The sequence below is a fragment of the Pan paniscus genome, chromosome 10 (genome assembly GCF_029289425.2).
Source record: "Pan paniscus chromosome 10, NHGRI_mPanPan1-v2.0_pri, whole genome shotgun sequence".
Taxonomy (NCBI): domain Eukaryota; kingdom Metazoa; phylum Chordata; class Mammalia; order Primates; family Hominidae; genus Pan; species Pan paniscus.
The window spans coordinates 139,917,345-139,944,330 of record NC_073259.2 but is presented as its reverse complement, the minus strand read 5'-3'; the positions used below and the strand labels follow the sequence as shown (position 1 = coordinate 139,944,330).

The window sequence follows — 26,986 nt, the reverse complement described above, 5'->3', positions numbered from 1 at the left end:
GTGGATCTGGAGGCTGGGAGCAAAGGGAACAAGTGACAGAGTGGCTGGAGCTAGAATCAGCCCCATGCAGGGAGCACCCACCCTCCCTCTCGCACAGGGAGCATCTACCCTCCCTCTCGGGCGCACCCAGGTCCTGGTGCTCGGCCGGGCATCATGGTCTAGTGCTGCTGGGCAGACAGCGTCCCAAGTGGCTCACCCAACAACTGATGCCTTTCCTCGGGCACCTCCCACACTCAGATCTCGCTGGGCCAGCTGGCGCCCCGCCCGCCCGTGATGCCCCTGCCTGTAGCACTGAGGCTCATCCCCCGCTGGGCCTCAACTCTCCCATCTGTGACAGGGGCGTGGGGACTCCTCGGGGCCCGAGGACTGGAAGAGACAGCGCGGGAAGGGCTGATGAACAAGGGGGGGATGTGACTGCCGAGACCTCCTGGGAAGCCCCCACCCCAAGTGCAGGTGCGTGGGACCCTGGTCAGGGTCAAGCCCCTTGAGGCCCGAGGGTGCCCACTCCCATGGCCCTGGAGCACCAGGGAGTCCAGCCGAGCCGCTACAAAGCAGGGAGAGGTCATGTTGGTCTGGAACGCATCACAGGGGGACGTGCCGCGGCACCGCGTGGTGGTCTGGAACGCGTCACAGGGGGACGTGCCGCGGCACCGCGTGGTGGTCTGAAACGCGTCACAGGGGGACGTGCCACGGCACCGCGTGGGGGCTCGTCTGTGGGGAGGGCTGCCCCACTGGGGACCTGGGGACGGAGGCCCTGTGGGCCGGCGGGAGCACCAGGCAGCAGTGTGGGTGGGGTTGGTGGCGCCGGCACGGAGAGGGGTGGGCCCCCAGCCCGAGATGCTCCCTCCAGGGCCGGGGGAGGCTGGCGGCGGTGCGGCGGCCTGACTGGGCACCCCTCTGGAGCGGCCACAGTCCCTCACTAGGGGACAGCTCCATCCCTGCCACCTGAGCCTGCCCAGCCCTGGCGGGCAGTGCCCTCTGCTGGCCTTCCAGTGCCAGGGTGGCCCGTCCTCATCTCGCGCCAGCACCTCCCCCAGGGACTCCGGCACAGTCCTTGCCCTCTGTGGCCAGGCTGTCCCACCGCCTCTGTCCTCTCATGGGCTTGCGCTGTGTGTCATAGCATCAGGGCCTGGGCCGCTGTCCACAGGGCGCCTGGTGACAGTGGCGGCAGCAGCAGCAGCAGCATGATGGCAGCCACCAGTGGGCCTGGGGCCCCCGGGGGAGAGGATGCCCCAGAGGTGCACGAGCAGACCTCGTAACCGTCCTCCGAGCGGCTCTGGTCATGTTGTCCTGGAGGGGCGCGGGGCCCCTCCGCCGCGTCCACGCCCGCAGCCACAGATCCGTCGGCCTGTGAGTCTCCACACACCAGCCAGTCCCGGGCCGTGGACTGTGGGTACCCGGGTGCCACCTCCAGCTCGCCATCCAGCACTTTCCAGTACTCCTGGCCACGGAAGAAGTAGGAGGCACCTGAGAAGAGGAGGGAGAGCTGAGCTCAGGGGAGGGCTGCAGCAGGAGGGGCTCCAGCCAGACAGTGAGGAGGGAGCGTTGGGCTCAGGGAGGGCTGCAGCAGAAGGGGCTCGGGTCGGGCCAGACAGCAGGGGGCTTGCGCTAGACTGCAGTGGGGGGTCGGGCCAGACGGCTGGTGGGGGGGCGGCTTGTGCTAGATGGCAGGGGGCGCCCAGATAATATCTGAGATGGGGTCAGCATCTGCTCAGCTGCGGGCAGCTCTGCAGGCATGGTCACAGGCCTGGGAAGCTCCAGAGGAGCCTGCTGGGGCAGGGGATGGACCGGGAGACCCTCAGAGTCTCTTTCCCCTACTGGATATTTATTGAGGGCCCACTCTGTGCAGGGCTGTTCCAGGTGACGAGGATGCAGCGTTGAAAACAAAACAGAGGATGCTGCCGTCTCTGGAGCTGACCCTGTGGGGAGGTTTCTTCTACACTGTGGGACGCGGCAGGGGTGATGCCCAGGAGGGCGTTTGGCAGGGCTGGGGCCGGCAAGGGAGGGGCTGTGTGGACATCTCAGGAAAGTGTGCCCAGACGAGGCATGGCCAGTGCCAAGGCCCTGGGGCAGGAGCGTGGCTGGGGGAGCAGCAGGGGCGAGGGAGTGCTGAGGGCGGGGAGAACAAGGGCAGCTCGTGGGCCAGGCCTTCGGGGAACGACTCGGGGACGCCTGCAGGGTCGGCAGCTCCGGGCGAGGGGCTGGGACCCTCAGAGCCCACACCGACCGGGGCCGTCCTCTCGGGGACGCCTGCAGGGTCAGCAGCTCCGGGCGAGGGGCTGGGACCCTCAGAGCCCACACCGACCGGGGCCGTCCTCTCGGGGACGCCTGCAGGGTCAGCAGCTCCGGGCGAGGGGCTGGGACCCTCAGAGCCCACACCGACCGGGGCCGTCCTCTCGGGGACGCCTGCAGGGTCAGCAGCTCCGGGCGAGGGGCTGGGACCCTCAGAGCCCACACCGACCGGGGCCGTCCTCTCGGGGACGCCTGCAGGGTCAGCAGCTCCGGGCGAGGGGCTGGGACCCTCAGAGCCCACACCGACCGGGGCCGTCCTCTCGGGGACGCCTGCAGGGTCAGCAGCTCCGGGCGAGGGGCTGGGACCCTCAGAGCCCACACCGACCGGGGCCGTCCTCTCGGGGACGCCTGCAGGGTCAGCAGCTCCGGGCGAGGGGCTGGGACCCTCAGAGCCCACACCGACCGGGGCCGTCCTCTCGGGGACGCCTGCAGGGTCAGCAGCTCCGGGCGAGGGGCTGGGACCCTCAGAGCCCACACCGACCGGGGCCGTCCTCTCGGGGACGCCTGCAGGGTCAGCAGCTCCGGGCGAGGGGCTGGGACCCTCAGAGCCCACACCGACCGGGGCCGTCCTCTCGGGGACGCCTGCAGGGTCAGCAGCTCCGGGCGAGGGGCTGGGACCCTCAGAGCCCACACCGACCGGGGCCGTCCTCTCGGGGACGCCTGCAGGGTCAGCAGCTCCGGGCGAGGGGCTGGGACCCTCAGAGCCCACACCGACCGGGGCCGTCCTCTCGGGGACGCCTGCAGGGTCAGCAGCTCCGGGCGAGGGGCTGGGACCCTCAGAGCCCACACCGACCGGGGCCGTCCTCTCGGGGACGCCTGCAGGGTCAGCAGCTCCGGGCGAGGGGCTGGGACCCTCAGAGCCCACACCGACCGGGGCCGTCCTCTCGGGGACGCCTGCAGGGTCAGCAGCTCCGGGCGAGGGGCTGGGACCCTCAGAGCCCACACCGACCGGGGCCGTCCTCTCGGGGACGCCTGCAGGGTCAGCAGCTCCGGGCGAGGGGCTGGGACCCTCAGAGCCCACACCGACCGGGGCCGTCCTCCTTTCAGGGAACCTCTTGGCTGCCCTGTTGTGATGCCCCTCTCCTGGTGGGGAAACCGAGGCCGCATGGCCCGTCCCCCCAGCTGGCACTCACCGTCGGACCAGCGCATGGCGTCGTCCAGCGTGCTGGGGACACCCCTCCACAGGGGGCTCTGGGCGGGGTAGCCGGGGTCCATGCGCCTCGTGTGGTCATCGTAGCGCCAGTACAGCTGGTCCTTAAAGAAATAAGTCCTGTCATTGTGGGCCCAGGAGAAGGCAGCGTCGATGCCGCCAGGCGGGAGGCTGAAGTCGGAGACGGGGCGCGGGTATCCTTCCTCTACGTTATTGTCCTTGAACACCCAGTACCTGTCTCCTGGGGGCGAGAGAAACAGCTGTGGGCCGGGGCTCGGCCCCACCCCGAAGGGCAGGGGGCTCCTGCCTTTCCTTCTCCTGTGTCAGCCGCTCTTGCCCTGGCCCCTCACCTGGGCCTGATGGGACAGCGGCCACAGTGCAATCACCCCACATCACAGGGGCCACGTGGACACTTAGTGAGCACCTACTGTGCCCAGTCCGGGCCGTCCCATCCAGCCTGCGGACGTTGCCGGCCACCCCTTTACCGATGGAAACAACAACTCGGGCTAAACCGAGGCCCACGACATGCCATTCTATTATTATTATTATTATTTTTTGAGACGGAGTCTTGCTGTGTCACCCAGGCTGGAGTGCAGTGACTTGATCTCGGTTCACTGCAACCTCCGCCCCTGGGTTTAAGCGATTCTCGTGCCTCAGCCTCCCAGGTAGCTGGGATTACAGGCATGTGCCACCATACCCAGCTAATTTTTGTATTTTTAGTAGAGATGGGGTTTCACCATGTTGGCCAGGCTGGTGTTGAACTCTTGACCTCAGGTGATCCGCCCACCTCGGCCTCCCAAAGTGCTGGGATTACAGGTGTGAGCCACCGCGCCCGGCCATTTTTTTTTTTTTTTTTTTTTAATAATCTTGTCACATTGCCCAGGCTGGTCTGAAACTCCTGGGCTCAAACAATTCTCCCTTCTCAGCCTCCCAAAGTGCTGGGATCACTGGAGTGAGCCACTGCGCCTGGCCGACCACTGTTTCTGCACAAGGGGTTAGAACAACTTCATGGCAAAGACGGGAAAGGACCTCCCTCAAGGCCTGTGTGAGTCTTTTTTTTTTTTTTTTTCTTTGAGACGGGCTTGCTCTTGTCTCCCAGGCTGGAGTGCAATGGTGTGATCTTGGCTCACTGCAACCTCCGCCTCCTGGGTTCAAGCCATTCTCCTGCCTCAGCCTCCTGAGCAGCTGTGACTACAGATGCCCGCCACCACACCCAGCTAATTTTTGTATTTTTAGTAGAGACGGGGTTTCACCATGTTGGCCAGGCTCGTCTTGAACTCCTGACCTCAGGTGATTTGCCCGTCCTGGCCTCCCAAAGTGCTGGGATTACAGGCGTGAGCCACCGTGCCCTGCGTTAAATACACTTTTCTCCCAAGAAATATAGATGGCATTGAGCACTTGAAGATGGTCAACGTCACTAGAAACGCCCTCAAAACCACAATGAGACGCCCCCTCACCCCCACTGTCAAGAACATGGAAAGTCACCCGTGTCAGGAGGATATGGGGATGGCGGAGCTGGGCGCTGCCGGGGAGGGGGTATGAAATTGTGCAGCCGCTGCGGGAGACAGAACGTAGGCTCCCCAAAACGTCAAAAATAGAATTACCACGTGATCCAGCATTCCCGCTTCTGGGTATAAATCCAAAAGAACTGAAAGCAGGGTCTTGGAGAGACGTTTGCACACTCACGCTCATAGCAGCGTCCTTCACAGGAGCCCAGAGTAGAGGAAACCCAAGTGAGCAGGCGAACGAGGTGCAGTCCGTCCGTGCCATGGAATGCCGCTCAGCCTCAGCCAGGAAGGAAATCCTGCCACGTGCCCCGCGTGTAAGAGCTCCGAGGACCTTCCGCTGAGTGACACGAGCCAGGCACAGAGGGGCAGATCCTGTCTGTCCCACTGACATGGGGTCCCTGGAGCACTCAGAGCCATGGGGACAGCAAGTGGAGCGGGGGTGCCCAGGGGAGGGGCGGGGCTGCCCAGGGGCGGGGCGGGGCATCCGTGTTTCACGGGGGCAGCGTTTCCGTTTGGGAAGGTGGAAATCTTCTGGAGGCGGACGCAGGTGACAGCTGCACAGCAGCGTGAACGTGCTTCATGCCACTGAGCTGTGGCTTCAAAATGGCTGAAATAGTGAAGTGTGCTCACCACGCCCACAATTTAAAACGACCAAAAAACCAGACCGGGAGTGGTGGCTCATGCCTGTAATCCCAGCACTTTGGGAGGCCAAGGTGGGTGGATCACCTGAGGTCGGGAGTTTGAGATCAGCCTGACCAACACGGTGAACCCTGTCTCTACCAAAAATACAAAAAATTTGCCAGGCACGGTGGTGAGTGCCTGTAGTCTCAGCTACTCAGGAGCCTAAGGCAGGAGAACTGCTTGAACCTGGGAGGTTGAGGCCGCAGTGAGCCGAGATCACACCACTGCGCTGCAGCCTGGGTGATAGAGTGAGACTCTGTCTCAAAAAAATACAGTAAAATAAAATTAAAAATAAAAATAATATAAAAAGACCAGAAAAAGTCCTTTGCTGGAGACTGGAAAGGGCTGTGATGTCTGCAAATAGGGGGAGGGATTAAGATGATGGGAGGACCAATGGGCCCTGCCCTGCTATGGCTGAGCAGGAACCAGGACAGATGCGCCTGGTAGGAAACCAGGCAGGGGCAGGCGACACAGGGGACAGAGGGGGAGCAGGGGTGAGACGGCCTGTGGCAAGAGACCTGCATGTTCTCAAGTCTCTCCTGGCAGGTGACCGACCCCTCACACCCAGAAATGGGGCTTTATGGTAGCAAAACCTGCAGACACACCTCATCCAGGTGACCACAGCGAACATCACTAGGCAGGGCGGCTCGGGGCTCAGAACACCTGCCCTCGGTGGCATTCCTGCCAGATGTGCAAAACCAGAACCTGATCTGGAGGAGATGCCAGACGGGTCCACCTGGGGGAAGCGGCCTGAACACTTCTAATGTGTGCAAGGCAAGGGAGCCGCACGTCATGGGATCCTGCTCGGGGAGGCTCTACAGGGCACCCTGGGGCCTTTGGCAAGGTGGCCTAGGGGAGGTTAGGAGCAATTGGTCATGAGGTTTGCAAGTAATTTTTTTTTCTTTTTTGGTCCAGGTACTGTCTTTGGGGATTTTTTTTTTTTTTGAGACGGAGCCTCGCTCTGTCACCCAGGCTGGAGTCCAGTGGTGTGATCTCACCTCGCTGCAAACTCCGCCTCCCGGGTTCACGCCATTCTCCTGCCTCAGCCTCCCGAGTAGCTGGAACAACAGGTGCCCACCACCACGCCCGGCAAATTTTTTGTATTTTGTAGTAGAGACGGGGTTTCACCATGTTAACCAGGATGGTCTCGATTTCCTGACCTTGTAATCTGCCCGCCTCGGCCTCCCAAAATGCTGGGATTACAGGCGTGAGCCACCGCGCCTGACATTTTGGTTTTTTTTTTTTAGACAAGGTCTTGCTCTGTCGCCCAGGCTGGAGTGCAGTGCACGATCATGGTGCAGTGCAGCCTTGACCTTCTGGCTCAGGCGGTCCTCCTGCCTCAGCCTCCCAGGTAGCTGCAGCCTCTGTCCCTTCAGGAGGGATCAGGCCTCCGGGAACAGTCACCGGAGGGCTCCCAAGTGATGGGGGTGACGGAGTCAAACGCTGAGGGCCGGGCAGGCGATGGAGTTACAGGAAGTGGTTCCCCTGACAGACACGCAGAACACCCTTTACCTCGGCAAGGAAACAGGGTCCCGCCCGTGACTGTGGGTGTGGCTGCCACATTGGATTGAATGATGTCCTCCAAACTCACATCCACCCAGAATCTCAGGACGTGACCTTACTTGGAAAGAGGGTCTTTGCAGATGCGTTAGTTAAGATAGGATGGGATTAGGCAGGCCGGGTGCAGTGGCTCACATCTGTAATCTTGGCACTTTGGGACACCAAGGCGGGTGGATCACCTGAAGTCAGGAGTTCGAGACCAGCCTGGCCAACGTGGTGAAACCCTGTCTCCACTAAAAATACAAAAATTAGCCAGGAGTGGTGGCGGGCACCTTGTAATCCCAGCTACTAGGGAGGCTGAGGGAGGAGAATTGCCACCCGGGAGGTGAAGGTTGCAGTGAGCTGAGATCACACCATTGCATTCCAGCCTGGGCAACAGAGTGAGACTCTGTCTCAAAAAAACAAAAAACAAAAACAAATAGGACTAGGGGACCTGAATCAAGGCCCGGCTTCCTTATAAGAGAAGACGCGGAGATGGAGGAGGAGACGGCCTGGTGAAGACAGAGGCGGTGGCAGGAGGGATGTGGCTGAGGGTGACACTGGATGTGGGAGAGGCCTGGGACAGCCTCCAGAGGGGACCCACCCTGCCTACCCCTTGATTTCGGACTTGTGGCCTCCAGACTGTGAGGGAAACTCCAGGTGTTTCAGCCCAGCATGGGGGTCTCTGTCCTGCAGCCCTGCCACCCCCACCTGCCCCTGCTACTGTCTCCCTTTCCTGCCCTTCACGGAGACTTGGAGGCAAAAGGAGTGCATCCTGTAACACTGCCACGAGGTGGTTCCTGGAACGGTGGGCACAGGGGCCGACCGGGGAAAGGCAGGCCGGCCCTAGCAGCCACGGCCCCTCACGCTTCTGTCCCGAGCCTCCTCCAGGCCCCTGGTGCTCCAGCTGCAGCCCCTTTGATGTTTTTGGGACTCGGCAGGGCTGCTCCTGCCTCGCATGGCCGTTCCCTGGGCTGGAACACTGTTCCCTAGTTTCTGCTTGTACAGCATCTCCCTAAGGAGACCTCTCTCCATTGTCCTTCATTTCTGACCACACCGAATGGCACTGGCATCAGCTCCTCCTGACTTGCGGGTGGACTGTGGCCCAACTAGAACGAGGGCAGGGCTTTCCATCGTTTTGCCCTCTGTGTGCCTGCAGCGGCTGCCTCAGGATGGGGCATACAGTAGGTGCTCAGAGTGCATCTGCTGAGTGCACAAGCAAACCAGCTGCTCTGTGCTCGACCGGCCTCTGGGCAGACGTAGGGCTTACACGCAGGCTGGACCCCCTCCGTCCCTCCATGAGGCGGACAGAGGGCCCGGGAAGCCCGGAGTGCAACGGGGAGGCCCACCCACCTTTAAAGAAGACGATCTTGTGGTCGCTGGTGCGCTCGTACACGGCGTCCACGCTGTCCAGGTGCAGCGGCAGGCCCCGCCAGAAGCGGTGCATCTGTGCCGGCTGCAGGGACACCAGGTGCCGGTCCCGCGTCAGCCGCCAGAAGTACTTGCCTGGGGGCACAGAGGGGAGGGCCGGGCTGCAGAGAGGGTCTGCACCCAGCATGGGCCATGCCCCTCAGCCAACCGCCACGGGAACCCTGGAGGTACCTTTGAAGAAGAAAGCTTCACCCCGGATCTGGGCCACCGCGTCAAAGTGAGTGCTGCATCTGTGGGGCACGTCCTTCCTGGGCCTGCAGGGAGAGAGCCAGGTGGGCTGGGAGGCGGGGCCTGAGCAGCGCGGGACTGGGCATCCTGCGGCAGAGCCCCTGACCTGAGCAGCATGGGACAGGCATCCTCGTGGGGAGCCCCTATCCTTGCCTAGGGGTCTGCTAAAGGCAAATTAAAACGGGGGTGCCTGTCCACCGCTTCAGCGGGCGGGGGCCAAGATCTACGCTCTGAGCATACAGAGCGCCAGGGAGCTGCGGGGAGGGCAGGAGCTCAGGGGTGGAGACTGGTGTAGCACCCTGGGCCTGGCTGGGTGCCAAACACCCACGCCACGGGACCCCAAGCCCAGGCCTAGAATTCGGTCCTACAAGAAGCGTGTTCACAGCGACGTGGCTGTAGCGACAGAAGGTCAGGGACAAGGTGCATGTCCACCGAGAGACGACTCGACACAGAGCGTGGCTCCTTCGCAGCTTTAACCGGGAGGGTTACACGTACGGTCCTGTGACATCTGAGGCTGGGTGACACAAGGTCACAGCTTCTACCGGCCTCTGGCAATACCAGCTCTCAAGACAACTTCACTTGGAATCCAGTTGCTGTGGGAGGGTCATGCCTCATGGAGCAGCCCCAATGGCCGTCCCAGTTGGGCCCAGCCCTGGCACCAGATGTGGGCCCAGGCAGTGAACATCCCTCCCGCTGGGGGCACAGGCCAGACACTCGCAGGCCCTGTCTGACTTCCTGATGCTGGGAATCCATGGGCTTGATGAAACATTCATCAAGCTGGGCTGCTTGTCACGTGGCAGTAGCTGACAGGGACGAGGGGGAGAGGAAACCTTGTCTGAAGTTCTCATTTCTGTGCAGGACCCCTGGCAGGGGAGGGCCGGTATTAGATGGGGTTTAAGAAAAGACAAAATGTCACTGGGGGCTCAGTCGGCCACACAGCTGTGCGTTTCCCAGGACTCTGAGCCACGATTTGGGGCAAATGTTGCGTGGGACAGGGATGAGGATGGACAGACCCCAGCGGGTGGTGACCGTGGGCCCAGGGCTTACGGGGCGCTGGACCGGTTGTCTGGGGGCTCCGGCAGCAGGGGAGGCTCCTCGGGCTGCGCCGTGGGAGACACAGACTCCCGCACACCTGCGGGAGACAAGGAGGACGGCCTCAAACCCCCGCCGCCCGCCTCCCCCCACATCCCACCAGCCCTTCTGAATCCCAGGGATGAAACCGAGGCCACTCAGCAGACAGGCTCTGTGGGGGCGCAGCTGCGATCAGTGAGACTGCTGCCCCCAGAGCTGACGTCGAGGTGGGAGTCAGACCCCTCGCCGAGTTAAACACTCACTGCCCTGCAATTCCACCCCGGGGTACACCCTAAAGAGCTGAAGACAGGCGTTCCCACAGGAGCTCGTACACCAGCCTTCACAGCACTGTTCACCGCAGCCAACAGGGGTGACCCAGTGCCTGCTATAGGCTGCATGATGACAAAACTATTCAGCCATGAGAATAAATCCAGGTCAAATCTGTGCTACCACGGGGTGAACGTGGAACACGCTATGCTCAGTGGAAGAAGCCGGGCGGGGAACAGTGGTTCGTGCCTGTATTCCCAGCACTTTCAGAGGCCAGGGCAAGAGAACTGCTTGAGCCCAGGAGTTTGAGACCAGCCTGGGCAACAAGGTGAGACCCCATTTCTACAAAAAATCTAAAAATTAACCAGGTGTGGTAGTGCATGCCTGTAGTCCCAGCTGTTCAGGAGGCTGAGTCAGGAGAATCACTTGAGCCCAGGAGTTTTGAGACAAGCCTCGGCCACATAGTGAGACCCCCATCTCTAAAAAACAAACAAAAAAAAGAGGCCGGGCGTGGTGGCTCACGCCTATAATCCCAGCACTTTGGGAGGCCGAGGTGGGTGGATCACGAGGTCAGGAGATCGAGACCATCCTGGCTAACAGTGAAACCCCGTCTCTACTAAAAAACAAATACAAAAAATTAGCCGGGCATGGTGGTGGTCACCTGTAGTCCCAGCTACTCGGGAGGCTGAGGTTGCAGTGAGCCGAGATCGCGCCACTGCACTCCAGCCTGGGTGACAGAGTGAGACTCCATCTCAAAAAAAAAGAGCCAGACACAAAAGGTTGCATGGCTGCATTAGAGGCCCATCTATGAAGAAAGGAGGTGAGGGGTTGCCAGGGGCTGGGGGGATGGGATGGGTGTCGGGTCTCCTTCGGTGGTAGTGGGTGATGAAAAAGTTCTGGAACCAGATAGAGGTGGCCTCTGCACAACCTTGTGAATGTCCTGAACGCATAGAAGTACACACCTTGAAATTGCGAATTTCTTTCTTTTTTTTTTTTTTTGAGGCAGTCTCACTCTGCCACCCAGGCTGGAGTGCAGTGGTGCGATCTCAGCTCACTGCAACCTCTGCCTCCTGGGTTCAAGTGATTCTCCTGCCTCAGCCTCCTGAGTAGCTGGGATTACAGGCACCTGCTACCATATCCGGCTAATTTTGTATTTTTAGTAGAGACAGGGTTTCACCATGTTGGCCAGGCTGGTCTCAAACTCCTGACCTCAAGTGATCCACCCGCCTCGGCCTCCCAAAGTGCTGGGATTACAGGTATGAGCCACTGCATCTGGCCAAAAAGGTGAATTGCATGGGATGTGAATTTTACTACAGTGGAAACAATGCATGGATGTCAGAGCATGTGAAGCGGCAAGGACGATGCTGAGGCCGGGAGGGTCCGGGCGGCAGGGGCAGCACTACTGCAGGGTGTGGTGGGCGGTGTGGAGGGCAGCTGGGGCTGGGTATAAGTGAGGTGACCGAGTTGGCCTCTGATGCACGTGTGCTGTCTCCCCGGGGCACCAGCTCCCAGGACAGGGGCTCTGCCTCACTTCCTGATGTGAACCCAGCAGAGGGGTCCCTGGTGCCTGACTTGGCTACTCTTGGGTTTCCCAGGCAATCTACATACCTCTGGGTGCCTCAGTTTTCTCATCTGTAAAGTGGGGACAGTAGTCCTACCTTATATGGCCACAAAGATCAGATGATTTAAGACATGCAATGTGATTTGCACAGGCCTGGGACACCATCAACCCTGCCTATCGTAACTCCACCAGTGTCTGGGGCACAGAGGTGGAATTCTGATCTAGGGGCTCTGGGGACGTCAGGGGTGGGCTCTGTGGACAGGCCAGAGCGTCCCAGCTGGCACAGCACCATCCGTGGAGGGAACAGCGGGGAGAGCAAACCCTCCCGGGGGGGCTCTGCTCAGGGGTGCCTGGGGTTTCTGACCCCTCTTCCAGGGGCCCTGTGTCTGGCTTCGGGGAGACACTCACCGTACAGCTGCCAGACGCGCACCTTGTCCTCGTAGGGGAGCCCGTAGCGCAGTGGGTCACCCACCGGGCCCTGGTAGTATGGCCGCATGATGGAGTGTGCAGCGGCCACATGGCTCAACCCAATGGCGTGGCCAAACTCGTGGACAGCCACTGCAAACAGGTCCATCCCGTGGGCATCTGGGGACACAGGGAGCCATGTGAACCAAGGGCAAGAAGGGCCCTGTCCCCGCAGGTAGGGACCGGCAGGCCCCCACCATGCTCTGGGGTGACCATGGGGATGCCTCGATGCCGGCTACGCCAGAGGGATTCTGCAGGGTTACTGGGAATTAACGCGATTCCCCTGGGGGCTCTGTGGGGCCTGCTGGGCTTCCCAGGCCTGGGGTCTTTGTACCATTCATGGAGCGGCTGATAACCTTTTCTGCATAAGGCCACACAGATAACACCTTGTGCCTGGGGCCTGGGTTACATGGGGCCAGGTGTCGGTCGGATGACCTGAGGCCCAATGCTGTGGGCACTGCCCCCTGGCCCCACAAGACGGGCCTGGGCTCCCAGGACTGCATGGTTCCCAAGGCCACAGTCCAGAGGTCGGAACAGCCTCTGCAGAGCTGAGACTTCTGCAGACAACGGGACTTAGCGGGAGTGACACTGAGCCGGGGCCACAGAGGCCTCGCAGGCGTCCTGCTCTGTCAGGTGCTAAGAACGTGATGAGGACAAGCTTGGCTCAGCCAGTGGTGTCCCCGCCCGACAGGCCAGCACCCAGCGAGGTCAGCCAGGCCAAGCACAGATGCTGTGAGATGGGCCTAGTGGGAAATGCCCAGCCGTGCTCAGGAGCAGCCGCGTGTGTTTTCAGACGCAGGGTTGGGGATGGGGGGGCCATGGCTGCTCCTCAGCCTCACAGGCCGCTGGGGCTCCTGACTCTACCCTGAGGGCTTCCCCAGACGTACCCGAGGAGCGGAAGGTCCAGGCTTCGTCATCGTCAAAGTGGGTGTCCCCGGCGGTGTGGTGGTCGCCGGGGAAGAAGGCGTGGGCCACGGTGCCGCCGGGGCCGTCGAAGGGGTAGCCATCGTTATGGTCGGCCTTGGAGAAGTCGATCTGGATGTCGGCGGCGCTGCCTGCCACCTCGTGGAAGTTCAGGGGCGCAATGTCGCTCCAGACCTTGAGGGCGTAGTACATGAGTGCACGCACCGTGTCGTGCCCCAGTGGTGAGTCCCGTGGGAACGTCCGGACCCTGCAGGCAGGGGTCAGCCCAGAGTGAGTCATGGAGAACAGGCCACGTGCCCCAGGCCGAAGTTCCCTGAACGCCCCTCCTCAGCCCGGGGGTGCCCCTATGAGGGTCTCCCCCATCTTCCGCCTTTCTCCCCACGCCAGGAGTCGTCCGATGCACTCACGGCGGTGCCAGTAGTTCACTGGGATAGATGACGGAGGGAGGGAAATGAGAGCCCAGGCAGGCTGAGACCCCCAGGCCACAGGCAAACGTCAGCTCCCGCGTGGAGCCATCAGCCCCAGGGCCCTCAACGATGCGTCCCGTCTGCCCCATCCCCCTGCTCCCCACTGAAGGGGCTCTCTCGGTTCACCAGCCCTCACACTAGCCAGGGCCCATCTGAGATAGTTTTGACTCCGGGGGACAGCAGAAGGTGTGTGGGTCCCATAGTGTCCCGCCAAATTCACGTCCATCCAGAACCTTAGAATATGACCTGGTTTGGAAATAGGGTTGGCTGGGTGTGGTGGCTCGCACTGGTAACCCCAGCACTTTGGGAGGCCAGGGTGGGCAGATTGCTCGAGCTCAAGAGTTCAAGACCAGCCTGGTCAACATGGCAAAACCCTGTCTTTACTATTTTATTTTTATTTTTTTTGAGACAGAGTCTCACTATGTTTCCTAGGCTGGAGTGCCATGGCACAATCTTGGCTTACTGCAGCCTCCGCCTCCCAGGTTCAAGTGATTCTCCTGCCTCAGCCTCCCGAATAGCTGGGATTACAGGCACACATCACCACACCCAGCTAATTTTTGTATTTTAGTAGAGACGGGGTCTCACCATGTTGGCCAGGCTGGTCTCGAACTCCTGACCTCAAATGATCCGCCCGCCTTGGCCTCCCAAAGTGCCATGATTACAGGCGTGAGCCACCATGCCCAGCCCTGTCTCTAGTAAAAATACAAAAAATTAGTTGGGCCTGGTGGCTCGTGCCTGTAATCCCACCTACTTGGGAGGCTGAGGCAGGAGAATTGCTTGAACCCAGGAGACAGAGGTTGTAGTGAGCCAAGATTGCAACACCGCCCCCCAGCCTGGGTGAAAGAGACTCTGTGTCAAAAAAAAGAAAAAAATTAGCTGGGTGTGGTCATATGCACCTGCAGTCCCAGCTACTCGGGAGGCGGAGGCAGGAGGATTGCTTGAGCCCAGGATGTCAGGGCCACAGTGAGCTGTGACTGCGCCACTGCACTCCAGCCTGGGTGACAAAGTGAGACCCTGTCTCAAAAAAAAAAAAAAAGAAATAGGGTCTTTGTGGATGTCATGAGGGGTTGACATGAGGTCACACTGGATCAGGGCGGGCCCTAAATCCGAGGAGCATCCTGGAGACACGGGAGAAGAGGCTGCGTGCGGACAGGGCAGGGTGGAGGCAGAGGCTGGTGATTCCATCGAGGGCTGCCAGCAACTGCACAGCTGGATAGAACCCTGGACAGATGCTCCCTCTACCTCCCCAAGGCACCATCCAGCCTACTCCTTTGCAGGGATTCCTGGCCTCCAGAGTGGGGAGAGAGCTCCTGCTGCTGTCTGAAGTACCCTGGTTTGTGGATATCTACGGCAGGCCCAGACACAGAGGCATGGGGGCCCCGCTCCTCACCCTGGCCACGCACCCGCCTCCACGGAGACCCCGTTCCCCACCCTGGCCACACGCCCACCTCCGTGGAGGCCCCGCTCCTCGCCCTGGCCACGCACCCACCTCCACGACAGGTTCCTCTTGTTCCACTTGGTGGGGGCTGGAGCCTGGCGTCTCCTGCGAGCCTGGGTCAGGACAGGGAGGTCTGGCAGGGAGCAGCGCGGGGTTTTCATCAGGGCCAGGGTGGCCTCATCTGCAGGGAAAGCATGGAGCTCAGAGCCTAGCCCAGCTCGCTCCCCACCCTAGGATCCCGAGCATCCCCAAGGGTGGGAGCTCTGACTCTGGCACCAGCCTCCGAGCTGCCCCCTCCTCCCACGTCATCTTTGGGGGACCAGCCCCAGGCTCTGAGCTACACCAGGCCAGGACCCAGGTTCATTCAAGCATAAGGCAGGACTGTGCCTGATCAGAGGGGGCATGGCTGACGGTCGCAGACCTGACGGGGGCCACGGCGCTCCCGCTGCCCCCTGGAGAACTGACCCAGGATGCCGGTGGCCTCCAGGCCGCCAAACTGCTGCATGGCTGTGATGGCCTTAGACAGCTCCTCTTGCGTCTGCAGCTGCCCTGTTGTGGGGTCGGCCGGGGGCAGGTAACCGAACCTGCTTAGCCACTCCTGAGGGCAGAGAGCAGGGTGAGGGGGTGCAACAGAGGGCCTGGTCCTACCCAATGAGAAGCCTGCCACGGGCCACCACTGCTTCCGGGCAGGCCCCCTCCCAGCCCCCTATCTGCCCACAAGGCACCTCTTGTCTCTTCCCTGGGCAGCTGCCGGAAAAGTGTCTTAATAAACCTGATGTCCCTGGCCGGGTGCTGTGGCTCACGCCTGTAATCCCAGCAGTTTGGGAGGCCGAGGCAGGCGGATCACGAGGTCAGGAGATGGAGACCATCCTAGCTAACATGGTGAAACCCTGTCTCTACTAAAAATACAAAAAATTAGCCGGGTGTAGTGGCAGGTGCCTTGTAGTCCCAGCTACTCGGGAGGCTGAGGCAGGAGAGTGGTGGGAACCCAGGAGGCGGAGCTTGCAGTGAGCCGAGATCGCGCCACTGCACTCCAGCCTGGGTGACAGAGCAAGACTCCGTCTAAAAAATGAATAAATAAATAAATCTGATGTCCCTTAGATGGTGTGAGCTTGTGCCGTGCACGACCTGTACAACCACTCATGGCAACCCTGCCCCACCCCACGCCTCCTGAGACCGCAAAATGCTAGGGAACCCTCAAAAGGCTCTTAAATGTGGCCAGTGTCAAATGCAGGCTCTCAGCTGACTTGTGACAGGGAAGTCTAGCACCCAAGGTCTGGGACCCCAGCTGAGAAAGGCTGTGGCTCAGACACCAGTTTAAGGAATTGGGCCATGCTGTACATTCATGGGGGAGATAAGAGCCCAGGCTTGGCCGGTGCTGTGGCTCATGCCTGAGATCCCAGCACTTTGGGAGGCTGAGGCGGGAGGATCGTTTGAGCACAGGAGTTGAAGGCTGTGTCTGCAACAGAGCGAGACCCTGTCTCAGAAACAAAAGCCAGGTTCCAGCCAGGCTGCCTAGGTTCAAATCCCACTCAGCCACCTCCCCGCTGTGTGCCTGGGGCAAGGCAGTCCACCCCTCTGGGCTCCTTCCTCAGAGTCCTTGGCAGGCTGGTGATGAGGACATGAGCCAGGATGTGGAAAATGTTCACACCAGCACCTGGCGCAGGGGACAGCTCTGCTCTGAAGGGCCTATTGGGGTGGGTGCGAGGCTACCCACACCGGAGCTGAGTAGGAGCAGGAATGAGGGCAGCCCTTCAACCTGGGCATAAATCAAGCCCTGGCCCCATGCCCCAGTCATCTCTGCTACCCTGGAGGGGCCCTGGGGACAGGGGGGCCTGGATGCCATCTGTGGGGACCTGGGTGCCATCGTGGGGACCTGGGGATGGCGGGCCTGGGTGCCATCTGTGGGGGCTACCTCCACCCCTAGCTTCAGTTTCTTCAACCGCCAAATGGCGCCTGTGCCCACTTGCAGGCTGCCATGAAGCTGCTGCTCTGCCCTGTGGATACTCGCCAGCCCAGGGAATCACAGCAGGGGTGAGGTGGGCTCCAGAAAGGTACAAGCCAGGGGTGATGTGCTGGGGGCTCTGCCCTGCCTGCAAACCTGTCTTTTTTTTTTCCTCTGGACATTTAGAAAATGCTTGTGAATCGCTATTATTTACCACCTCTCATGTATTCATTGGCCAAATCATATGAAAGTGCCCATTTTTGACCATTTCTGATTTAAAATAAATACTAGTAGTTTCATGTGGCTTAACCTAAAAAAATGCATAAATGAAAAAAACATAACTTTTTAAAGAAATCCTAAAAAAAAAAAAGAAAAAGAAAAAAGAAAATGCTTGTGACTCATTTATGCCACCTGCTGGGCCCCCAGGTTCTGGTCTGCAGGAGCTGGTGATGGGGTGGTCCTGGCCAACCCTCCTGCCCACCAGCAGGCAGTGCTCAGAGGAATGAGGCACCACCATCCTGGAAGTCCCAGGGGCATCAGCAACAGGCCGTGCTGGCCAGGAGGGGCCTCACAAGACACTACATGGGATCTGCACACCCCGAGATCCCCCTTCCAGGAAGCACTGAGTCCTTCCCGGGGCCCCCCTCTGTGCCTTTACCCCCTTTCCAAACCCTACTGACCCAGCCCAGCCCCTCAGCCCCTTGGGGAAGCCAAGAGTGTGTACAGAACTGATGGCCCCTCCAAAGCTATAGGCACGACAGGACGTCAAAGTGGACATTCATGACTGGGGTGGGCAGCTTCTCTGGAGGGGCCTTGGGGGTGACAGCCTTGGCCTTGACAAGCTGGCCTCCCACTTCCGCCCTGACCTCCAGGGTGTGGGGATCTTTGGCCCTGAGTGTCCGGCCCCACACTACCATGCACCCGCAGGGTTTACTGACAGGGTGTGGGGATCTTTCGCCCCGAGCATCCGGCCCCACACTACCGTGCACCCGCAGGGTTTACTGACAGGGTGTGGGGATCTTTCGCCCCGAGCATCCGGCCCCACACTACCGTGCACCTGCAGGGTTTACTGACAGGGTGTGGGGATCTTTCGCCCCGAGCGTCTGGCCCCACACTACCATGCACCTGCAGGGTTTACTGAGGGTGTCCCATGACCAGTCACCGCTGTAGGTGCTGGAGATGCCCATCAGCACATTCTGCACGTTTTAGTCCTTTGTTAAGATCAGAGCTCAACAGGGCCACTGTGCCTCATGGTTACAATAGCCTGTCACCTCCTCCAGGAAGCACTCTGGAGTTTCCTCACATCATCTATGATATTGGATCATGACCCCCTGCCCCCTCACCAGGGAAGGGTCCACACAGGCAGGCGCCTTTCCCACCCAGGCCAGCTGCTGCCTGGGTTGGGCCAGCAGGTGCTGAGAGCCCTTGGGAGGACAACCCACCCCCCAGCCTTCCCGTCTATAAGCTGAGGTCATGGCTGGTAGCTGCACTGAGTGGCCCATTTACTCCTCTGTGGGGTTCACAGTGGCGGTTTGGGGCACCCCTACACTCTGGTCCCTGGGGAGCTGGGCAGCCTGGCCACGGGGCCACATGCATTTCAGGAAAGTGGAGCCAGGCCTGGCAGGCAGCACTCCCAGTGGCTGTGGAATGTTGCCCAATGTTTGGAAGCAGGTGGTTTAGTTGCAGGTGTGAGCGGCCAGTCTGCTTCAACTCATAGAACCAGGGCCCCGGCACCAGCCCGGGACAGGCAGCCCCGCCCATGATAAACAGGCACTGTCACCTGTGGCCCCAGAGGCACTGGAATTTGAGCATAGAATGGCATCGAATCTTGGGGGGTGGCGGGTCTGTGGGGCAGGGCTGGTGGGTGCCTCCTACCTAACACGAGTTTGTGCTCAGGGGGCTGTGCCCCAAATCTCAGGCTAGGCATCCTGGGAGGGGCCGTCTTGGGGGCCGGAGTGAGAGGGTGGGAACCACTTCCTAGTTTGCCAGGGACACCCCGACAGAACAAGCCTTGCAGGTTTGGGAGCCACCAGCCTTCGGGTGGACACAGGTAGAAGTGGCCACCTGCCCCAGGGGGCGTCCTGAGCCCACGAGGTGCCCTCGCCCAGCCCTGACCTGTCCTGTGCTCCCAGTGTGGGCGGAGGCACAGCTGTGGGGAGGCCTGAGCCTGCAGGGAAGAGGCGGCAAGCAGCTCACCAGGCAGCTCAGGTCCATCTGGGAGGGGGCGGCTGATTCCTGGCTAGGGCTTGGAAATGTTGACCCAGGCTAATGGGGTGGCGGTGGCGGCAAGGTGGGCTTGTTAGCCAAGGGGAGTAGGGGTTAACCAGGCCTGGAGCACAGTCCTGGGGCAAAGCCCCCCACCGCAGCCAGCAGCTCAGGGCAAATGTGGCGGCCCCTCCCCACCCCTCCTCTCCCGCCAGGCCTCTACCCTGACCCACTCCCACCCACAGTGGGTAGGGGGATGCCTGCTGTAGGATGGCCGCTGGGGTGGGGGCCCAGACTCCCCGCTCCAGGTGTCCCCCTCCCTGCCCCCTGCCCCCAGTACCTACAGAGCCTGTGGATCCCACGCAGGCAGGGGGGCGTCTGATCCTGGGAACCTGCTACCTGCCCCCCTCCACGCCCACCCGCCGCCTGGTCCTCCCTCTGCTGTCGCCACGGAGACCGCTGTCTCCAGGGCAACAGAGGCTGTGGCGGGAGGGTGCTGCAGCAGCAGGGTGAACCTTCCAGAAGGCAACTGGGGAGGGGGAGGGGCTGCCAGGAGGAGGGAGGAGGCGGGAGGGGGCTGCCAGGAGCTCCAGGGAGCCCCAACCCACGGCAGCCACCCCCTGGCTGATGCTAATTTCTGGAGCCGCCTAGGAGAGGCGGCCGCTCTCCTGCTCCTCCCATGGGCTGGGCCATTACCAAAGATGGGGACACAGAGGCCAGAGGCAGAGCCCTGCCCCGGGGGGCACAGGCAGGAAGTGGGCACCCACAGCCCCTGATTCTGACGCAGATGCAGGCAGCTGCCCAGGCCCACTCTGGATTCACCGTTCAGCCATGCTTGTTGTCTGACACAATGCGTATCTGTTTCCAGCCTTAAGAGGGCGTAATGCACACAGCACAGAATTCCCTTTGACGGTTTTTAGGGAATTTATGGTTTTTAAGGAGTTTATGGAGTGCAGGCCCCGTCCCCGGGCTTTGGGTTGCACTGATTGGTTGTAACGGCGCCTCCCGCCCAGGGCACCCTGGCTGGCGGGTGCATGTGTGGCCCTGCTGTGCCACGGTGGTGGCGCCTGGGCCTGGCCCCTGCAGATGAATGAGGGCCCGACCCCCATACTCATCTGTGACCCAACCTGCATGGGGCCTGGGGGCAGGGAGAGCAGGTGTCATCAGCCCCATTTTACAGATGAGAAAACTAAGGCTCAGAGACTGTGGATAACCTGTCCACGGTCACACAGCACACGGTCAGTGATGGAGCCGTGGTGTGGTCCCAGCAACCACGTCTGACCCACTCAGCCATGCGGGGTTCCCCTGCACCGGCCTCCTCTGGGGGCTGACCCTCGGTTGGAGTGACCCCCTTGCTCCAGCCTCTTCCGCAGGGACACTGCCAGATCCCCTGAATCCGTTTGTCTGAGCAACTGGGGAGAGACTGAGGCCACGGGACCCCATCCCACTGCCCACAGAGAGGACGGGATTGTGAGGAAGATAAATAGCAAACACCTGAACACATACACGCGTCTCAGGCCGTCATTATGTCCCGAACAGTAATAACTGCTCTATTCGATCCTAACAGCCAACAGTTATATCCAGCACTACCCAACCATGCCCACGTCATTCGTGCCCATGTCCCTCAGGCACTGCAAGGCTGGGGGTGGTCCCTGCTGGAGGGTGCCTGGCACAAAGCAGGTGCTCACAGGCAACTGAGGGTTAACCTTATGAAGTGGGTGTTCTTATTACTCCCAGTTTACAGATGAGAACACGGAGGCACAGGGAGTTCGGACATGTATCCTCAGCTCAGCCCAGGCTGTTGGCTTCCGGGTCTCCGCCTGTGACCACTGTGCTGTGTGGGGGTGAGGGACGGGCTGGAGGACTGATGAAATGGGTGCTCAGGGAACATCCTGGGGGACACGGAAGGAGCTGTCCAGGTGATGCGTGGGGCGGTGCTCACATGCTCACGGTGGTGGGGACAGCAAGTGCAAAGGCCCTTTGGCAGGGAAAACACACAGCGCAGAGGAGCCGGTGGGACAGAGTCAGGGGGCGGGACGGAGAAGGAGGTGGGCCAGATTGTGTGCAGCCCTTGGGGCCAACATGAGGAGGGGACTTGCTTATTACTGCAGGGTCCACAGGGGAAGTCAGGCTCCACACCCCGTCCTGTCCCTGCCGTCCTGTCCCACTCAGACGGTGCCCAGGAGGGCCCGAATCCCAGAGGCGGGTGCCCAGGAGGCTCCCACCCACTGCGTGACAGAAACGCCACCCTGCATGCGTCTGACACCTGCCCTGCGTCCACAGCCAGGGCAAGCGTCCCACCGGATCTGCTGCCAACAAGGAGGCAAACTCACGCATGCGCAAAGTGCCCCTGGAACCCCCAGGAAGACACTGTGTCAGGGAACACCCTGCCGTGCCCCCAGATCCTCTCCAGCCTTCCCCCTTCCCGTCACCCCCCAGATCCTCTCCAGCCTTCCCCCTTCCCGTCCCCCCCAGATCCTCTCCAGCCTTCCCCCTTCCCTTCCCCCCCAGATCCTCTCCAGCCTTCCCCCTTCCCGTCCCCCCCAGATCCTCTCCAGCCTTCCCCCTTCCCTTCCCCCCCAGATCCTCTCCAGCCTTCCCCCTTCCCATCCCTCCCCATCCTCTCCAGCCTTCCCCCTTCCCTTCCCCCCCAGATCCTCTCCAGCCTTCCCCCTTCCCGTCCCCCCCAGATCCTCTCCAGCCTTCCCCCTTCCCGTCTCCCCCAGATCCTCTCCAGCCTTCCCCCTTCCCTTCTCCCCCCAGATCCTCTCCAGCCTTCCCCCTTCCCATCCCTCCCAGATCCTCTCCAGCCTTCCCCCTTCCCTTCCCCCCCCAGATCCTCTCCAGCCTTCCCCCTTCCCGTCCACCCCCAGATTCTCTCCAGCCTTCCCCCTTCCCTTCCCCCCCCAGATCCTCTCCAGCCTTCCCCCTTCCCGTCCCTCCCCATCCTCTCCAGTCTTCCCCCTTCCCGTCACCCCCCAGATCCTCTCCAGCCTTCCCCCTTCCCGTCCCCCCCCCAGATCCTCTCCAGCCTTCCCCCTTCCGGTCCCCCCCACCGATCCTCTCCAGCCTTCCCCCTTCCCGTCACCCCCCAGATCCTCTCCAGCCTTCCCCCTTCCCGTCCCCCTCCCGGATCCTCTCCAGCCTTCCCCCTTCCCGTCCCCCCCCCAGATCCTCTCCAGCCTTCCCCCTTCCCTTCCCCCCCAGATCCTCTCCAGCCTTCCCCCTTCCCTTCCCCCCCAGATCCTCTCCAGCCTTCCCCCTTCCCGTCCCCCCCAGATCCTCTCCAGCCTTCCCCCTTCCGGTCCCCCCCACCCATCCTCTCCAGCCTTCCCCCTTCCTGTCACCCCCCAGATCCTCTCCAGCCTTCCCCCTTCCCGTCACCCCCCAGATCCTCTCCAGCCTTCCCCCTTCCCGTCACCCCCAGATCCTCTCCAGCCTTCCCCCTTCCCATCTCCCCCCAGATTCTCTCCAGCCTTCCCCCTTCCGGTCCCCCCCACCGATCCTCTCCAGCCTTCCCCCTTCCCGTCCCCCCCAGATCCTCTCCAGCCTTCCCCCTTCCCATCTCCCCCCAGATCCTCTCCAGCCTTCCCCCTTCCTGTCCCTGAACCATCGGAAACACCTCCGCTGATCGCACGGCAGCCTGCCCTCACTGGCCCCAATGCGCAGACAGGGAGACTGAGGCCCGGCACTTAGTTGGGTCGCAAAGCCCACGTCCAAGGGAAACAACATCCCCGGAGCCATGAAGACGGCTGTCAGAAGGGGACCGCGGAGCAAGGGACAGTCAGACGTCTCTCACAGCGAAATCAGGCCATGGTCTAACCCTCCTGCCTGTCTTGGTTTTGGCTGGGGGTGCTCGCCTGAAGCTCTGGGAGCAGCTGCAGGGTGAGAGGGGACACCCTGGCCCCAGCCAGGGCGATGACAAGGTCCTGAGGGCCAGGAACCCAGAGGCCACCGGCAGAAGCCAGGACATGGAGGGCGGCTGCCACCTGGCACCATCTGGCCCAGCATCCCACAACCTCAGCAATACCCCCCACCTGCCCCGCCCCACTCCACCTCCTACAGAAGATCAAGGGAGCTGCCACTGTGCCGTGGGCGCGGTGATGACAGCCACAGGCTGTGCTGCCGAGAGGAGAAATGGAGCAGAAACTTTAGAGCAGTTTGTCAAAATCTGCCACCACACAACTGCCACCCAGGACCCAGATCCCGAGACACTCTCGCCGCGAGTCCGGGAAGTTCTGGCCAGAAGCAGGCTGCAGGCCGAGCCTGGCTTAACCAGGTGAATGGACGGGCGGCTCCGGCACAGACACTCCAGATAGCGTGCGAAGCTGCAATCGCACGGCCCACGGTGCCACCGTGCAAAAATAAGGCACCGAGAGCCGCGTCCCATCCGTGCCCAGGAACCAGGGGCGGGAGGGAGGCGGACGCCTGTGGAGACCCTGGGCTGCTCGCTGTATGTCGTACTCAAAACACAGGAAGACAAAAAACTCAGGCCCACAAGGACAAGCAGCCCTGCCAAGGACCCCCGGGGGGACAGTGCGCTCTTTTGTCCCCGCCGAGGGCTCCTGAAAGCCCGGCTCCGCAGCCCAGCAGCCTGAATCCCGGCCTTGTTCACGTGCATATGGGGGGCGCTCCGGGGCGGGCCCTCCCCTCCAGCCCCGGCTCCAGCCCTGCTGGGTGCAGCTCTGTCTGCAGCTCTGAGACAAAGGAGCCCTTCTCGTCCCTGGCGCCCAGACCTGAATATCAGTCCGCTCCGGGAGCGCCTCTGGAGAGCGGGCGGAGGAGGAGTCCCCGCTCCCGCCCAGATCCCGGCCTCCTCGTCCCTCCCCGCGGGGAAGCCGCCCGCCCCTGGGCCTGAGCTCGGCCCGCGGTTCCCCCGAGGGCCAGCAGAGGACGCCCCGCACCGCCAGTGTGAGCAGGAAGCCGCGGCAGGACGGAGGCTCCACGCCAGGCCGGGCCCGACACGGAGCGGGGCTCCAGGCAGGGGGCTGCCCGCAGCGTCCTCCCTCTCCGGCTGGACACCGGGGCCCCACTCACTGCCCCCGGCCAGGCTGGGGAGCCACATCCTCCGCTCGGTGCTGTCGCAGGGCGCGGGGCGGGTGACCCCCGGGGTGCCAGGAGAGACCGAGGCGCAGGTACCAGCCGAGAGGAGGGCGCCTGACCCACTCTCTCCGGGCAGGGGGGCAGGTGGGTGGCGAGAAACTTCCAAACCGCACTGGGTCTGATCAGCCAACATGGCTCGGCCGGGGGTCCATCCTCCTGAGTGTGTGGGCCCCACCTTGAGTCCTCCCCTGGCATTGCCCCGGCCCCTTCTGCGGCACCCTCGGACCTGGAAGGCGGGCCTGGGTTCACCTCCCTCCAGAGCTGGAGACCCCAGGCCCCCAGGCCCCCAGGGCGTGATTCTCAGTGGGGGATCCGGGAGATCCGCAGCTACAAAAGGGTCTTGAGGAGGTGGAGGGGGGCACCCCAAGTTCACAGGCTGCCTGGCTGGAAGGAAGCCACTGTGGGGACCTGCAGGCACCTGGACGCGGGCAGCAGGGACAGTGGCCAGCAACCTCCCAGATGGCTTCGGGGCCTGGGGCAAACGGTGGCCAAATCGGCTTCCCATCCAGACCCCCTGGCCAAGTCCTGCCAACCACAGGGGCTGCCGGTGCCACCCAAGTGGCCCCTCCATATGCCTCGACTGCCTGAAATACACCTGCGCTGACTTGCTTGGACCCCAAGGTTTTGGAGCTCCCGAATGTCCACTGCGCTGGGCGAGGGGCCCTGCCAGGACCCCACTGCGAGACTGTCCGCGGACGAGGGCCAGGCCGAGTACTTGTGCGGGGCGGGGAGGCCTCGGCTCCTGGCCCGACTCCCTGGGTAGGAGTCCACTGAAGGCAGCGGTGGGGCAGGAGCCTCAGAAGGAACCAACAAACCCAGCCGGAGTTCACCCGGCCGCCCCAGCGGGGGGGCGCTGACCCCACGACGTGTGCTCTAAATCTTCCGGGTCCACAGGAGACGCGAGTCCCGGCTGCGGAACAGGGGAGGGGGCTGTAGGAAGAGGCCACGTCGCTGCCCCCAGGCAGGGTTTCTAAGAGTGAGGAAGGCTCTCCCCGCGCCCCCGGCTCAGCACTGTACCAGGGCAAGGCAGGGCCAGCCTGGCCGACCTGGGGTGGAGGGGAAGGAGGCTGAGGGCCAGGTCCTTGTCCAGTGGGGAGCTGGGAGCCAGCATCCCTGTGCCCCCAACACCCTCAACCAAGCAAACTCGGGGGCTCAAGGCTTTCGGGGTGCCCCCACTCCGTAGCCCCTGCCCTTCCTCGCTTTGTGGGTGCGTGCTCCTGCCCCCGCCACTCCCACCCGGAACGCACGCAGCGCGCAGGGCTCGGGGCGGCCGCGATGCCTGCTCTCGCCCAGCCCGGCTGCTCCGGGGCTGCTGCAAGCCGGCGACCCGGGCTCCGGGTGGGCGACCCCCTCACAACTCCACGGGGTCCTGCGGCTGCGGCGCGCTCCCAGCGCACGGAGCCGGGACGGCAGCCGGCGCCTCCCCAGGACTCGCGTGCGCTCGCCCGGCCGCTCAGCCCGCGTCCCTGCCTCAGTCTCCCCACCCAGGAAATGGGTCCAGGGCGCCAGGGCTCCCGCGCGACGCCGACGCGCACTGCTGGGGTCTTCCCGGTCCCCGCCACCCGGCCCGCGGAGACCCCCGGCTCCGGCCCAGGAGCTCCGCGCCCGTCCCGCCCGCGCCCTCGGCCGCGCGCTCACCACTCCCAGGCTGAGGTCCTCGGCGCGCGGCGCGGGTGCGGGCGCGGCGCAGCCCCCGCGGGTCCCCAGCGCCAGCAACAGCAGCAGCGGCAGCGGCAGCCGCGAGAGTCCGGGCCCTGGGGGCGGCGGGCCGGGTCCCCGGGCTGCGCGGCGCCGCATGGCGCTCACATGGGCCCGCGGGCGGCGTGCAGGGTCCCGCGCCCTCCGCTTCGCGTTCCGCAGCCCGGCGCCCTGCGCGCTCCGCGGCGCCCCCGCCGGACTGAGCCCCGCGCGGCAGCCTCAAGCGGCGGGGCGGGGCCATGCAAATGTATGCTAACGAGGCCGGCCGCCTTAAAGGGCCCGCGCCGCCTCGGACGCTGCCACCCCCGGCCCGCCCCGCCGTGTCCGCGACGGGACTGGGTCCGCGGCATCACCGGGAAGGCGTTTGCCCGGGTGTCTTAGGACGCTCTTGGGGCGGCGGGGACGCGCGGGATAGGCGCGGAGGCGGGGGTCGGGGCGCCTGCGGGGAGCTGACCCTGACTCCCCTCTCCGGCCGCGCTCCCGGGTCCACCCCCTACGGCGCCGAGGCCTGGGTTCAGACCCGGGTTCAGGTCCCGGAGCCGCCGCCGCAGCGCAGCAGGTGGGCGCTTGGTGGAGCCCGCGGACCGCGGGAGAGGGAGGGTGGGGCTTGGGGGGCGCGGGGGACTGGAGGGCGAGGGCGGGTGTTGGGGGGGCTGGGGTCCTCGGCGGAGGCTCTGCAGTCCCTGCGGGCCTGGGAGCGAGAATGTTAACTTGTAATGTTTGTTGGAGCGCAGCGTGTGCCTGGCACATGCCCAGGAGTTACATAAATAATTTCATTTACTTACAACATTTATGAGATGAAAACTATGATTTCCATTTCGCAGACAAAGAAACTGAGGCCCAAAGAAATGAAGTAACTTGGAGCGGACAAGCGGCAGAGCCAGGGTCAGAGCCCGAGCAGGCGCTTGTGTGGATTGAACTCGTGCAAGTTGCGTACAGGCTGCCCCCCGAGTGGGAGATCTTGGGAGAGGGCAGGGGGTGAGGTTCAAGGGTAACCCTTGCCTTTATTCAGC

The 26,986-nt window shown here is 62.5% G+C and overlaps 1 protein-coding gene across 1 annotated transcript; it reads right to left on the bottom strand.

The window, feature by feature from the left end:
* Positions 1 to 545: 545 nt before the first annotated feature.
* MMP17 (matrix metallopeptidase 17) lies at positions 546 to 26,175 on the bottom strand. Its single transcript, XM_034934863.3, has 10 exons — positions 25,914 to 26,175; positions 15,488 to 15,620; positions 15,074 to 15,203; positions 13,081 to 13,364; positions 12,137 to 12,313; positions 9,877 to 9,961; positions 8,773 to 8,855; positions 8,524 to 8,676; positions 3,426 to 3,683; positions 546 to 1,467 (listed from the first exon to the last, which is right to left on the bottom strand). Exons 1-10 carry the CDS (start codon positions 26,070 to 26,072, stop codon positions 1,115 to 1,117), a joined length of 1,815 nt encoding a protein of 604 aa, XP_034790754.1. The 5' UTR covers positions 26,073 to 26,175; the 3' UTR covers positions 546 to 1,114.
* Positions 26,176 to 26,986: the final 811 nt, after the last annotated feature.

What these genes read in the sequence shown, in the direction of transcription:
- MMP17 (XM_034934863.3), bottom strand. Translation starts at nt 26,072, where the DNA reads ATGCGGCGCCGCGCAGCCCGGGGACCCGGCCCGCCGCCCCCAGGGCCC. An exon ending in GACAACCGGTCCAGCGCCCC is followed by an intron (nt 8,856 to 9,876) that starts GTAAGCCCTGGG and finishes CTCTCCCTGCAG; the next exon opens with GCCCAGGAAGGACGTGCCCC. An exon ending in TGAAGCTTTCTTCTTCAAAG is followed by an intron (nt 8,677 to 8,772) that starts GTACCTCCAGGG and finishes CTGTGCCCCCAG; the next exon opens with GCAAGTACTTCTGGCGGCTG.